The sequence below is a fragment of the Bombina bombina genome, chromosome 8 (genome assembly GCF_027579735.1).
Source record: "Bombina bombina isolate aBomBom1 chromosome 8, aBomBom1.pri, whole genome shotgun sequence".
Classification (NCBI taxonomy): Eukaryota; Metazoa; Chordata; class Amphibia; order Anura; family Bombinatoridae; genus Bombina; species Bombina bombina.
In genome coordinates, this window is record NC_069506.1 from 27821995 (window position 1) to 27838100 (window position 16106).

Below are 16106 nucleotides of genomic sequence, written 5' to 3' on the forward strand. Positions count from 1 at the left end.
CTGTTGTTTTCTCAATTCTGTCTCCTTTCCTGCTTTTTATTTTGCTATGTCTCTTCCCCACCCCTCCACACGCTTTCTTCTTTTAAAATATATTTTCCTTTATTATTGCTCTTACCTTTTCCACACTTTTGCCAGTTTTTCTATTCGCGCGCTCATTATCACCCTCTTTTCTACTTCAAATCCCTGCAGCTGCCTAGCCAGGCTCCTGAACACAGCCCTGTGGTGTATGGGACTGTAGAGACCACTCATCTCACTGCCAGCATTCCTGTCCCTGCTGCCAGCGAACTGAAACAAGGTGCGTTCTCCTCATCACCAAAGAGAGAGGTCATTCCTGAACTAAAACGTCCTCTAGCCTCACTCTCATAACTGTATTTAAATTGCAATGTATATTCGCCCCTTCTCACTGTTAGGATGTTCCATGCCGTCCTAACTGCTCTGGGCTTTGGTGCCGTTCTGCTGTACTGAAGCCATAACGCCTTCCTAACTGTGATTGCGGGCTGGAGGGCGTGCCTAGTGTCATAGACACTCCCCCATGACCCGATCCCATAAAGGGATTTCTGTATTTTGGAAAATGCTGCAAATTGCCCGACCCAGCTATGTATCGTATCTCTCTGGATTATGGCTGAATAGTAACAACTGTTAAAGGGTTTTTGCACAGCTATTAACAATCACTGTGCATGCAGCGAGTCAGGCAATTTGGGCATTACTTGAGGAGACAAAGTCAAAGTTAAACAAACAACTCTACAATTTACTTCTATTAGCAGATTCACTATGTTCTCCTGGTATCCTTTGTTAACCTAGTTGCGTGAGTATGCACATTTATTTAAGTATAAACGGCAGAAATGCTTGTAACAATCTTATATATTGTTGCAAACACAGCTACCATATAGTGCTCAACCACTTGCAATATTTGTCTTTTAAGGCCTCATCCAGTTATTTGTAATAGGTCGGTAACCAGTAGAGAAGACATGACCAGGGAACACATTTACTTTGCAGTACAACACAACAACACATTTCTAAGCTGTATTAATGGGTCAATTTCATAGCCACATAAATATTACTGAATTTAAAGGTCTACTGTCTTCTCACTCCAGGACTAAATGTTTGTTAAAGGGATATTGACACCTCTTGCTTTTTATATAAACATTGTACTTGCCTTGTGCTCTCTAGAGGGGCCAAAAAGCTAATTCTGTAACTGAATCTGAAATACTGCAGATTGTCACCGCCACCTTTTACAGAATTGTGAGGAAAGCCTAAGTTACAGAATTTGCTTTTTGTTCTCTCTATGGACCACGGGAAAAGCACAATTGTTACACAAAAACAAGAAGGTTTTACTGTCTCTTTACCAATATGTTTGCTGAGAAATATAAATCTTTAAGCATCAGTTTCCTTCAGCAAAGATGATACAACAAGAAATGTTCGAATCATTAGTACTGCAAGACCCCCGTGCCTTTGTCCTGCTAGTAAACAGTATATATAGCAGGTCCTATATGTGTTCTTCACTTTCCCTTTTATCTAATGCTGTCTGGGCTTGTGAGATTTCCAGTACTATGAAATAATTCTCTAATGGCAGTCGTTATCTTAAGATCAGTGTGTCTCGCAAAGGGCTATATCCTGCGTTTAAGTATGTGAAGGCGATGCATACATTACAGTAGGACTCACAAGTCATAATTTAAAAATCGTATAAAATTAATAATCGAAGTAATTTAAATAAAAATACAATTTGCAGTTTAAATGCATTAAAAATCATACCAAAATTGTTATGCAAAAATCGTATTTTATGCAAAAATCATATTCAAATTATGCAGGAAAAAAAACTATTTAAGACGCTCACACTGTGAAATTATAATACAAAATGCGAAGTGTATGGTTTTCCCTGCCTGTGCAAGAGGGCTAAACAGGGTCATTCTATCAGTGTGCCTGAAAGGTCAATGTAGCCACCAATCAGCAAGCGCTACCCAGGGTGCTGAGCCAAAAATGGTCCGGCTCCTAAGCTTACATTCTTGCTTTTTCAAATAAATATACCAAGAGAATGAAGAAAAAATGCTAATAGGAGTAAATTAGAATGTTACTTAAAATTGCCTGCTCTATCTGAATCATGAAAGACTATCCCTTTAACTGTATCTGTAAAGAGCTGAATTTGAGTGAGATGTTTAGGATACTACAGTATTTTTTCTTTCCTTTTTTTCTTAATAGAGGAGAAGCCAAAACAAGACTCTGTGTTAAAATCAACTCCTCCAACTTTGCAACTTGAGCCTATGGACACAGAGAAAATTGATATACTTGGGCTTGTCTCAGAATCTGCCTCTTCAGACATTAGACCCGAGCTGCACCCGGCTTCTTGTCTTCTGCCAGTTGTACCAGCAGCTCCTGTTGTAGTAGCTACAACACCGGCCTTCCCCTGTGATCTAGAGGGCACTGGTCAGAGGGACAGTACTGTTGAGGAATGTACCCCTCCTCCTATCACGGAATTCTTGGAAGATACAGCCACAGAAGAGACTGAGGATGAGCTATGCAAGGATCCTCTGGGGCTACCGGTGCCTGCTGTTACTCCAGTGACTGCTAGTGCTTTGCCGGCTCAGGAAATTAATGGCATAAGTGAAGTTATTAATGCAGTGGACAGTGTTCTTGGGGAAAAAACAGTGCTTAGAGATTCTCTTTCATCTGAGGTGTCAGAGTCCGCACCGGCATCCCCCACAGAATCAAACATTGAATGCACTTCTCCTTCCAACGTGCCTCTTTCATCCCCAGCTTTGTCTGTCTCCCCACAACCTGACTCTCCACCACCTCCTCACATAGCTGCTACACTTTGTACCACTAAAACCTCTCCTCCTGCCACCACTCTTCCAACCGCTGGCCAGGAGGAAGTGGAGGAACAGGAGGACGCCATGATAGATGGCGCTGGAGATATACAGAGCAGTGGAAAGTTTGAGACAGACATTGAGTTGGACTCTGGTGTTAAACTTCTGAGCTTTACTTCAAGGAAAAGTCTTGCGGAAGGTGAGTTCAAGCTTTATATCTTGTTTTTAGGTCATATGATGATCATCAACTTTAGTACGGAACCAATATCCTATCATCTTGTTTCTTCAGTCATACTGTAGTTTTGTTCAGTTTTGTATGGGTTTTCTTGTCCTGGTTTGTCATATGTTACGCTGATATGATGTATTATGAATAGTATTAGAAAAACATTCAGCTTTAAAGGGAAATTCTAATGTGATATAGTTATACTATGAAACACATAGGTAAATTTATACTTGGGAGCCACTGAGAAGTACTTGATCGCTGAGCCAATCAGGAGTGGCAGCTGTGTTATGCGTTGGAGTTTCTATGCTTGTGGGCTCCTGGGGAGAATTATTCTGGCTATGTTTTGATTAGTCTATAGCCAGATATAAATAAGGGTTAATAAAACTTTATTTTTTTTTAACATTTCTATAGGCAGATAGAATTTTTTATTTTATTTTAAAAGTTAATGGTCGCACACTTAACTATACTTAATAATTGCTGCTGATTTTCCTGCAGTTAGTAAGGTCAGGGGAACAAAGGTGAGCTTCAATATTTGCACAATTTTTTAAGTAGAAAGTCTCATGACCCAAAAATGTTCTCCCGTTTAAATTATTCCCAGTGATCCATTTTACCTGCTAGAGTGTATTACATTGTTGACAAGTAGCTCCTTAACTCCTATTTCAGCATTTGAAATAGCTGATTTAGTGTGTGGTATAGCCACCTATACTGAAAGTTTCAATACTGGAGTATATGCTATTGACAAGTCTAAGTAAACACAGCCAGCAGAAGAAGTTGCATTCTCAGTGGGCTGCAGAAAAATTATAATTTTCCATTGTTCTCTCTATGTATTGAGCTTAGGTGTTCCAGACAAATATAAGATAAGGAAGCAAGTCTGTGTACACAAAGTTATAACATAATGAGATCTGATATTACGTTCAACCCATTGTAATAGGCTGTGGTTTCAAAGCACAACACCAGCTACTTCCAGGGCCGCCATTAGAAATGTTGGGGCCCCTGACTAAAACATATATGCACTTTATTCTTAAGTGTAGTAAAACTTGGAAATGTTGTAAAGGTAGTAACATACAAACACACAGACACACTCATACACTGAAACACACACTCACACATAAGGATTCAACAGCATGCAGTGGCTGAAAGGAAGGGCCCTGAACTGCCTAAACAATAATTGAAAGGTTAAATGGTGACTTCCGGAAAGGTCTCATTAGTCTCAGTCTGTAGAAAGATGTGAATAGTCAGTAGTAAGGTCAAAATGTCCTAAAAAGGAACAGACAAGGGACACATACACACAAACTCAAACACAAACTTGCACATACACCCAAGGAAACACTGTCAGACAGCCTCAGAAAACACACAATGAAATACACACACACAGAGAGACATCCACAGAAAACACACGGACATACACACACTCTTCCAGAGACACCCACAGAAAATGCAGACATACACACAACCTCACAGAGACACCCACAGAAAACACACAGACATACGCACACACCCTAACAAAGACATCCACAGAAAACACAGACATACATACACACACCCACCCTCACAGACATCCACAGAAAACACACAGACACACACCCACCCTCACAGAGGCATCCAGAGAAAATACACAAAGACATACGCACACACCCTCACAGACATCCACAGAAAATGCACAAATACATACACACCCACCCTCACAGAGAGACGCACAGCAAAAAAATACATACACACTCATAGAGACACAAACAAAACACCCACAGAAACACTCAAAGGAGGTAAAATTTCTGCACATTGCATTCCCTAAATCAACAGTGTGTGACATGCATGATAAAAAAAATTGCAGAAATTAAGAGATCACTTTCTCCTGTTAAGTGTAGTCAGTCCACGGGTCGTCCATTACTTATGGGATTATAACTCCTCCCCAACAGGAAGTGCAAGAGGATCACCCAAGCAGAGCTGCCATATAGCTCCTCCCCTCTACGTCATATCCAGTCATTCTCTTGCACCTAACTAAAGATAGGACGTGTGAGAGGACTGTGGTGTGTTAAACTTAGTTTTTATTTCTTCAATCAAAAGTTTGTTATTTTAAACGGCACCGGAGTGTGTTGTTTGTTCTCAGGCAGCATTAGAAGAAGAATCTGCCTGAGTTTGTCTATGATCTTAGCGGTCGTAACTAAGATCCACTTGCTGTTCTCAGCCATTCTGAGGAGTGAGGTAACTTCAGAACAGGGGATAGCATGCAGGGCCCACCTGCAAGGAGGTATGTGCAGTAAATTATTTTCTAAGGAATGGAATTGACTGAGAAAATACTGCTAATACCGATGTAATGTAAGTGCAGCCTTAAATGCAGTAGTAGCGACTGGTATCAGGCTGATATGTATGTATACTCTGAGGTATTTCTGGGGAATGGAATTTCACTAAGAAAATACTGTCAATATTAAAGTAATATTTGAGCCTGCACTGCAGTGAAAGCGACTAGCAGCAGGCTTATTAATAACACTTCATAATTTTCAATTTTTAAAACGTTTACTGGCATGTTAATCGTTTTTTTCTGAGGTACTTGGTGATAAAACTTTATGGGCATGATTTTTACCACATGGCTGTCGTTTTTTTCTGAATAAAAACAGTTTACTGAGCTTCCCCACTGTTGTAATATGAGTGGGAGGGGCCTATTTTAGCGCTTTATTGTGCAGTAAAAATTTAGTCACAGTCTTCCTATTTCTTCCTCCATGATCCAGGACGTCTCTACAGAGCCCAGGGGTCTCCAAAACTAGTTTTGAGGGAGGTAATCAGTCACAGCAGACCTGTGACAGTGTGTTTGACTGTGATAAAAACGTTTATTATTTCAACTGTTATCCGTTTTGGGTATTAAGGGGTTAATCATCCTTTTGCTGGTGGGTGCAATCCTCTGCTAACTTTATACATTTTCTGTTAAAATTTGGTTGTTTTAACATATTTGGTTCATTGTTAATTCAACTGTGTCACATTTTTATGTTTCTTAAAGGCGCAGTAGCGTTTTTTATATAGCTTGTAAATTTATTTAAAAGTTTTTTCCAAGCTTGCTAGTGTTATTGCTAGTGTTATTGCTAGTCTGTTTAAACATGTCTGACACAGATGAATCTGTTTGTTCACTATGTTTAAAGGCCAATGTGGAGCCCAATAGAAATTTGTGCACTCAATGTATAGATGTTACTTTGAATAAAAGTCAAACTTTATATGTTAAAAAAATATCACCAGACAACGAGGGGGAAGTTATGCCGACTAACTCTCCTCACGTGTCAGTACCTTCGCCTCCCGCTCAGGAGGTGCGTGATATTGTGGCGCCAAGTACATCAGGGCGGCCCATACAAATCACTTTACAAGACATGGCTAATGCTATAACTGAAGTACTTTCTAAATTACCAGAATTAAGAGGTAAACGCGATCACTCTGGGGTAAGAACAGAGTGCGCTGATAATAATAGAGCCATGTCTGATACTGCGTCACAATTTGCAGAACTTGAGGACGGAGAGCTTCATTCTGTGGGTGACGGATCTGATCCAAGTAAACTGGATTCAGAGATTTCAAATTTTAAATTTAAGCTTGAGAACCTCCGTGTATTACTAGGGGAGGTATTAGCGGTTCTGAATGATTGTAACACGGTTGCAATTCCAGAGAAAGTATGTAGGCTGGATAAATATTTTGCGGTACCGGCGTGTACTGACGTTTTTCCTATACCTAAAAGGCTTACAGAAATTGTTAACAAGGAGTGGGATAGACCCGGTGTGCCCTTTTCACCCCCTCCTATATTTAGAAAAATGTTTCCAATAGACGCCACCACACGGGACCTATGGCAGATGGTCCCTAAGGTGGAGGGAGCAGTTTCTACTCTGGCTAAGCGCACCACTATCCCGGTGGAGGATAGCTGTGCTTTTTCAGCTCCAATGGATAAAAAGTTAGAGGGTTACCTTAAGAAAATGTTTGTTCAGCAAGGTTTTATATTACAACCCCTTGCATGCATCGCGCCTGTCACTGCTGCGGCGGCATTCTGGTTTGAGTCTCTGGAAGAGACCCTTAGCACAGCTCCATTGGATGAGATTATGAACAAGCTTAAAGCCCTTAAGCTAGCTTATTAATTTATTTCTGATGCCGTAGTACACTTAACCAAACTTACGGCTAAGAACTCCGGATTCGCCATTCAAGCGCGTAGAGCGCTGTGGCTTAAATCCTGGTCAACTGATGTGACTTCTAAATATAAATTGCTTAATATTCCTTTCAAAGGGCAGACATTATTCGGGCCCGGCTTGAAAGAAATTATCGCTGACATTACAGGGGGTAAAGGCCATGCCCTGCCTCAAGACAGAGCCAAACCTAGGGCTAGACAGTCTAATTTTCGTGCCTTTCGTAACTTCAAGGCAGGAGCAGCATCAACTTCCTCCGCTCCAAGACAGGAAGGAACTGTTGCTCGCTACAGACAGGGCTGGAAACCTAACCAGTCCTGGAACAAGGGCAAGCAGGCCAGAAAACCTGCTGCTGCCCCTAAGACAGCATGAAGTGAGGGCCCCCGATCCGGAAACGGATCTAGTGGGGGGCAGACTTTCTCTCTTCGCCCAGGCTTGGGCAAGAGATGTCCAGGATCCCTGGGCGTTGGAGATCATATCTCAGGGATATCTTCTGGACTTCAAAGCTTCTCCTCCACAAGGGAGATTTCATCTTTCAAGGTTATCAGCAAACCAGATAAAGAAAGAGGCGTTTCTACGCTGTGTACAAGACCTCTTACTAATGGGAGTGATCCACCCAGTTCCGCGGTCGGAACACGGGCAAGGATTCTATTCAAATCTGTTTGTGGTTCCCAAAAAAGAGGGAACCTTCAGACCAATCTTGGACTTAAAGATCCTAAACAAATTCCTATGAATTCCATCGTTCAAAATGGAAACTATTCGAACCATCTTACCCATGATCCAAGAGGGTCAGTACATGACCACAGTGGATTTAAAGGATGCCTACCTTCACATACCGATTCACAATGATCATTACCGGTATCTAAGATTTGCCTTCCTAAACAGGCATTACCAGTTTGTAGCTCTTCCCTTCGGGTTAGCTACGGCTCCAAGAATCTTTACAAAGGTTCTGGGCTCTCTTCTGGCGGTACTAAGACCGCGAGGCATAGCGGTAGCTCCGTACCTAGACGACATTCTGATACAAGCGTCAAGTTTCCAAACTGCCAAGTCTCATACAGAGTTAGTTCTGGCATTTCTAAGGTCGCATGGGTGGAAGGTGAACGTAGAAAAGAGTTCTCTATTGCCACTCACAAGAGTTCCCTTTCTAGGGACTCTTATAGATTCTGTAGAAATGAAAATTTACCTGACGGAGGACAGGTTATCAAAACTTCTAAATGCTTGCCGTGTCCATTCCATTCAACACCCGTCAGTGGCTCAGTGCATGGAGATAATCGGCTTAATGGTAGCGGCAATGGACATAGTACCATTTGCGCGCCTGCATCTCAGACCGCTGCAATTGTGCATGCTAAGTCAGTGGAATGGGGATTACTCAGATTTGTCCCCTCTGCTAAATCTGGATCAAGAGACCAGAGATTCTCTTCTATGGTGGCTTTCTCGGCCACATCTGTCCAAGGGGATGCCCTTCCGCAGGCCAGATTGGACGATTGTAACAACAGACGCCAGCCTTCTAGGTTGGGGCGCAGTCTGGAATTCCCTGAAGGCTCAGGGATCATGGACTCAGGAGGAGAGACTCCTTCCAATAAACATTCTGGAATTAAGAGCAATTTTCAATGCTCTTCTGGCTTGGCCTCAGTTAGCAACTCTGAGGTTCATCAGGTTTCAGTCGGACAACATCACGACTGTGGCTTACATCAACCATCAAGGAGGAACAAGGAGTTCCCTAGCGATGATGGAAGTCTCAAAGATAATTCGCTGGACAGAGTCTCACTCTTGCCACCTGTCAGCGATCCACATCCCAGGCGTGGAGAACTGGGAGGCGGATTTTCTAAGTCGCCAGACCTTTCATCCGGGGGAGTGGGAACTTCATCCGGAGGTGTTTGCCCAACTGCTTCATCATTGGGGCAAACCAGATCTGGATCTCATGGCGTCTCGCCAGAACGCCAAGCTTCCTTGTTACGGATCCAGGTCCAGGGACCCGGGAGTGGTGCTGATAGATGCTCTGACAGCACCTTGGGTCTTCAACATGGCTTATGTGTTTCCACCTTTCCCGATGCTTCCTCGATTGATTGCCAGGATCAAACAGGAGAGAGCATCGGTGATTCTAATAGCGCCTGCGTGGCCACGGAAGACCTGGTATGCAGATCTAGTGGACATGTCGTCCTGTCCACCATGGTCTCTGCCTCTGAGACAGGACCTTCTGATTCAGGGTCCTTTCAAACATCCAAATCTAATTTCTCTGAGGCTGACTGCATGGAGATTGAACGCTTGATTCTATCAAAGCGTGGATTCTCGGAGTCAGTGATTGATACCTTAATACAGGCTAGGAAACCTGTTACCAGGAAAATTTACCATAAAATATGGCGTAAAATTGGTGCGAATCCAAGAGTTACTCATGGAGTAAGGTTAGGATTCCTAGGATATTGTCTTTTCTACAAGAAGGTTTAGAAAAGGGTTTATCTGCTAGTTCGTTAAAGGGACAGATTTCAGCTCTGTCTATCCTTTTACACAAGCGTCTGGCAGAAGTTCCAGACGTTCAGGCTTTTTGTCAGGCTTTGGCTAGGATTAAGCCTGTGTTTAAGACTGTTGCTCCGCCGTGGAGCTTAAACTTAGTTCTTAACGTTCTTCAAGGTGTTCCGTTTGAACCCCTTCATTCCATCGATATCAAGCTGTTATCTTGGAAAGTTCTGTTTTTAATGGCTATTTCCTCGGCTCGAAGAGTGTCTGAGTTATCGGCCTTACATTGTGATTCTCCTTATCTGATTTTTCATTCAGACAAGGTAGTTCTGCGTACTAAACCTGGGTTCTTACCTAAGGTAGTCACTAACAAGAATATCAATCAAGAGATTGTTGTTCCATCATTGTGCCCTAACCCTTCTTCAAAGAAGGAACGACTTTTGCACAATCTGGACGTCGTCCGTGCCCTGAAATTTTATTTGCAGGCAACCAAGGATTTTCGTCAAACTTCTTCCCTGTTTGTCGTTTATTCTGGACAGAGGAGAGGTCAAAAAGCTTCGGCTACCTCTCTCTCTTTTTGGCTTCGTAGCATAATATGTTTAGCCTATGAGACTGCTGGACAGCAGCCTCCTGAAAGGATTACAGCTCATTCTACTAGAGCTGTGGCTTCCACTTGGGCCTTTAAGAATGAGGCCTCTGTTGAACAGATTTGCAAGGCTGCAACTTGGTCTTCACTTCACACTTTTTCAAAATTTTACAAATTTGACACTTTTGCTTCTTCGGAGGCTGTTTTTGGGAGAAAGGTTCTACAGGCAGTGGTTCCTTCCGTGTAAAGATCCTGCCTGTCCCTCCCGTCATCCGTGTACTTTTAGCTTTGGTATTGGTATCCCATAAGTAATGGATGACCCGTGGACTGACTACACTTAACAGGAGAAAATATAATTTATGCTTACCTGATAAATTCATTTCTCCTGTAGTGTAGTCAGTCCACGGCCCGCCCTGTTTTTTACGGCAGGTCTAAATTTTAATTAAACTCCAGTCACCACTGCACCCTATAGTTTCTCCTTTCTCGTATGGTTTCAGTCGAATGACTGGATATGACGTAGAGGGGAGGAGCTATATGGCAGCTCTGCTTGGGTGATCCTCTTGCACTTCCTGTTGGGGAGGAGTTATAATCCCATAAGTAATGGATGACCCGTGGACTGACTACACTACAGGAGAAATGAATTTATCAGGTAAGCATAAATTATATTTTTTAAAGAATCATATTTGTAAATGTGCAAACAAATAATTCTGTGAATTCAAAATTGTACATTAATGATGTGGGTAGATGGCTAGATGAAGAAATGTACTTTTGAAAGGTTGACATATGTCTCCCCCCCCCATTTTCCCCAACCAAGAGCGCCACTTCAAATCTAGTGTACAAATGTTCCCATCTGTCAGCTGTACTTATGGATTTTGAAAATGCTGTACTCTATATGGTCTTGGTGGAACCATAAGCTGTGGTACTCAGTCTCATACCATTAGATCTGGTTAAATGCAGGATTTAGGCTTGTTTGTATGTATTTCAAAATGAAGTCAGCTGTAGTGTAAACTGAACAGTGTTAAGTTAACCTGTCTTGTTTTAAACACTGAGCAATCTTAGTCTGAGAGTATAACATGTTATGCAGATGTAAAAATCTTAGATAAAAAGCCTCCTTGCATCTGGGAAGTCTGTCTCACACTGTGCATAGTGGTTTAGTGCACACTCAGAAATCCTCTCAAATGCTAATGCTTTACTCCTTGTAATAACATTTCCCATGCTCAATAGCACTCTGCTGTAGCGCCCTCTGGTGGCTGCCAAAATTAATTTATTTTTATTTTTTAAATAAGTTGTTTTTGCCTCATGGGCCCCCCCTGGTCCATTCGGCCCTTGACAGGAGTCACCCCTGTCACCCCCTGATGGCGGCCCTGGCTCTGGTGATTAATACCCAAGTATAGCATTAGCCCAGCTGTGCACACACTGTACCTGGCACATATGGTCCCTGTATAACAGCAGCAGACACGTATTAATCACCAGAGCACTATGTATAACACAAGTATTGCATTACACCAGCTCTGCACACACTATACCTGGCACATACGGTCCATGTATAGCAGCAGCAGACGGGTATTAATCACCAGAGCACTATGTATAACACAAGTATAGCATTAACCCAGCTCTGCACACACTGTACCTGGCACATACAGTCCCTGTATAGCAACAGCAGGCAGGTATTAATCACCAGAGCACTATGTATAACATAAGTATAGCATTACCCCAGCTCTGCACACACTGTACCTGGCACATACGGTCCCTGTATAACAGCACCAGACCAGTATTAATCACCAGAGCACTATGTATAACACAAGTATAGCATTAACCCAGCTCTGCACACACTGTACCTGGCACATACAGTCCCTGTATAGCAACAGCAGGCAGGTATTAATCACCAGAGCACTATGTATAACACCAGTATAGAATTACCCCAGCTCTGCACACACTGTACCTGGCACATATGGTCCCTGTATAACAGCAGCAGACGGGTATTAATCACCATAACACTATGTATAACATAAGTATAGCATTAGCCCAGCTCTGCACACACTGTACCTGGCACATACGGTCCCTGTATAACAGCAGCAGACGGGTATTAATCACCAGAGCACTATGTATAACATAAGTATAGCATTAGCCCAGCTCTGCACACACTGTACCTGGCACATACGGTCCCTGTATAACAGCAGCAGACGGGTATTAATCACCAGAGCACTATGTATAACATAAGTATAGCATTAGCCCAGCTCTGCACACACTGTACCTGGCACATACGGTCCCTGTATAACAGCAGCAGACCAGTATTAATCACCAGAGCACTATGTATAACACCAGTATAGAATTACCCCAGCTCTGCACACACTGTACCTGGCACATACGGTCCCTGTATAACAGCAGCAGACGGGTATTAATCACCAGAGCACTATGTATAACACCAGTATAGAATTACCCCAGCTCTGCACACACTGTACCTGGCACATACGGTCCCTGTATAACAGCACCAGACCAGTATTAATCACCAGAGCACTATGTATAACACCAGTATAGAATTACCCCAGCTCTGCACACACTGTACCTGGCACATACGGTCCCTGTATAGCAGTAGCAGACGGGTATTAATCACCAGAGCACTATGTATAACACCAGTATAGAATTACCCCAGCTCTGCACACACTGTACCTGGCACATACGGTCCCTGTATAACAGCAGCAGACGGGTATTAATCACCATAACACTATGTATAACATAAGTATAGCATTAGCCCAGCTCTGCACACACTGTACCTGGCACATACGGTCCCTGTATAACAGCAGCAGACGGGTATTAATCACCATAACACTATGTATAACATAAGTATAGCATTAGCCCAGCTCTGCACACACTGTACCTGGCACATACGGTCCCTGTATAGCAGTAGCAGACGGGTATTAATCACCAGAGCACTATGTATAACACCAGTATAGAATTACCCCAGCTCTGCACACACTGTACCTGGCACATACGGTCCCTGTATAACAGCAGCAGACGGGTATTAATCACCAGAGCACTATGTATAACACCAGTATAGAATTACCCCAGCTCTGCACACACTGTACCTGGCACATACGGTCCCTGTATAGCAGTAGCAGCAGCAGCAGACGGGTATTAATCACCAGAGCACTATGTATAACACCAGTATAGCATTACCCCAGCTCTGCACACACTGTACCTGGCACATACGGTCCCTGTATAGCAGTAGCAGACGGGTATTAATCACCAGAGCACTATGTATAACACCAGTATAGCATTACCCCAGCTCTGCACACACTGTACCTGGCACATACGGTCCCTGTATAACAGCAGCAGACGGGTATTAATCACCAGAGCACTATGTATAACACCAGTATAGAATTACCCCAGCTCTGCACACACTGTACCTGGCACATACGGTCCCTGTATAGCAGCAGCAGACGGGTATTAATCACCAGAGCACTATGTATAACACCAGTATAGCATTACCCCAGCTCTGCACATATGGTCCCTGTATAACAGCAGCAGACGGGTATTAATCACCAGAGCACTATGTATAACACCAGCATAGCATTACCCCAGCTCTGCACACACTGTACCTGGCACATACGGTCCCTGTATAACAGCAGCAGACCAGTATTAATCACCAGAGCACTATGTATAACACCAGTATAGAATTACCCCAGCTCTGCACACACTGTATCTGGCACATATGGTCCCTGTATAACAGCAGCAGACGGGTATTAATCACCAGAGCACTATGTATAACACCAGCATAGCATTACCCCAGCTCTGCACACACTGTACCTGGCACATACGGTCCCTGTATAACAGCAGCAGACGGGTATTAATCACCAGAGCACTATGTATAACACCAGTATAGAATTACCCCAGCTCTGCACACACTGTACCTGGCACATATGGTCCCTGTATAACAGCAGCAGACGGGTATTAATCACCATAACACTATGTATAACATAAGTATAGCATTAGCCCAGCTCTGCACACACTGTACCTGGCACATATGGTCCCTGTATAACAGCAGCAGACGGGTATTAATCACCATAACACTATGTATAACACCAGTATAGAATTACCCCAGCTCTGCACACACTGTACCTGGCACATACGGTCCCTGTATAGCAGTAGCAGACGGGTATTAATCACCAGAGCACTATGTATAACACCAGTATAGAATTACCCCAGCTCTGCACACACTGTACCTGGCACATACGGTCCCTGTATAGCAGTAGCAGCAGCAGCAGACGGGTATTAATCACCAGAGCACTATGTATAACACCAGTATAGAATTACCCCAGCTCTGCACACACTGTACCTGGCACATACGGTCCCTGTATAGCAGCAGCAGACGGGTATTAATCACCAGAGCACTATGTATAACACCAGTATAGCATTACCCCAGCTCTGCACACACTGTACCTGGCACATACGGTCCCTGTATAACAGCAGCAGACGGGTATTAATCACCAGAGCACTATGTATAACACCAGTATAGAATTACCCCAGCTCTGCACACACTGTACCTGGCACATACGGTCCCTGTATAGCAGCAGCAGACGGGTATTAATCACCAGAGCACTATGTATAACACCAGTATAGCATTACCCCAGCTCTGCACACACTGTACCTGGCACATACGGTCCCTGTATAACAGCAGCAGACGGGTATTAATCACCAGAGCACTATGTATAACACCAGTATAGAATTACCCCAGCTCTGCACACACTGTACCTGGCACATACGGTCCCTGTATAACAGCAGCAGACGGGTATTAATCACCAGAGCACTATGTATAACACCAGTATAGAATTACCCCAGCTCTGCACACACTGTACCTGGCACATACGGTCCCTGTATAGCAGCAGCAGACGGGTATTAATCACCAGAGCAGTATGTATAACACCAGTATAGCATTACCCCAGCTCTGCACATATGGTCCCTGTATAACAGCAGCAGACGGGTATTAATCACCAGAGCACTATGTATAACACCAGCATAGCATTACCCCAGCTCTGCACACACTGTACCTGGCACATACGGTCCCTGTATAACAGCAGCAGACCAGTATTAATCACCAGAGCACTATGTATAACACCAGTATAGAATTACCCCAGCTCTGCACACACTGTACCTGGCACATACGGTCCCTGTATAACAGCAGCAGGCGGGTATTAATCACCAGAGCACTATGTATAACACCAGTATAGAATTACCCCAGCTCTGCACACACTGTACCTGGCACATACGGTCCCTCTATAGCAGTAGTAGCAGCAGCAGACGGGTATTAATCACCAGAGCACTATGTATAACACCAGTATAGGATTACCCCAGCTCTGCACACACTGTACCTGGCACATACGGTCCATGTATAGCAGCAGCAGACGGGTATTAATCACCATAGCACTATGTATAACACCAGTATAGAATTACCCCAGCTCTGCACACACTGTACCTGGCACATACGGTCCATGTATAGCAGCAGCAGACGGGTATTAATCACCAGAGCACTATGTATAACACCAGTATAGAATTACCCCAGCTCTGCACACACTGTACCTGGCACAGTTGGTAATTACCAGAGCACTAGGGACTGCACCAACCAGACTCATTCTGTCCACCTGCTTCATGCCAGCCATTCATTAAAAGGCAAAGAGCAAGTGGACTACCAGTTCCTGCTTTCACTGGGATTGTAAACTGTGATAAGCAATGCAACACCGACCACTGCTGGATTGCAGAATTAACTGCAGCTGATTTTATGATAAGTCAAGTTGGTTCTTTTCTCCAACATAGGTGTGTCCGGTCCACGGCGTCATCCTTACTTGTGGGATATTCTCTTCCCCAACAGGAAATGGCAAAGAGCCCAGCAAAGCTGG

At 43.5% G+C, this 16106-nt stretch overlaps 1 protein-coding gene across 1 annotated transcript in view; it reads left to right on the plus strand.

Annotated features, from left to right (window-relative positions):
• The window catches only part of EIF4G3 (eukaryotic translation initiation factor 4 gamma 3), a 477611-nt gene that overhangs the window by 295871 nt on the left and 165634 nt on the right, over nt 1–16106 (plus strand). The window contains 2 exon segments of the mRNA XM_053690236.1: nt 190–295; nt 2197–3000. Coding sequence (XP_053546211.1) covers nt 190–295; nt 2197–3000 — 910 coding nt within the window.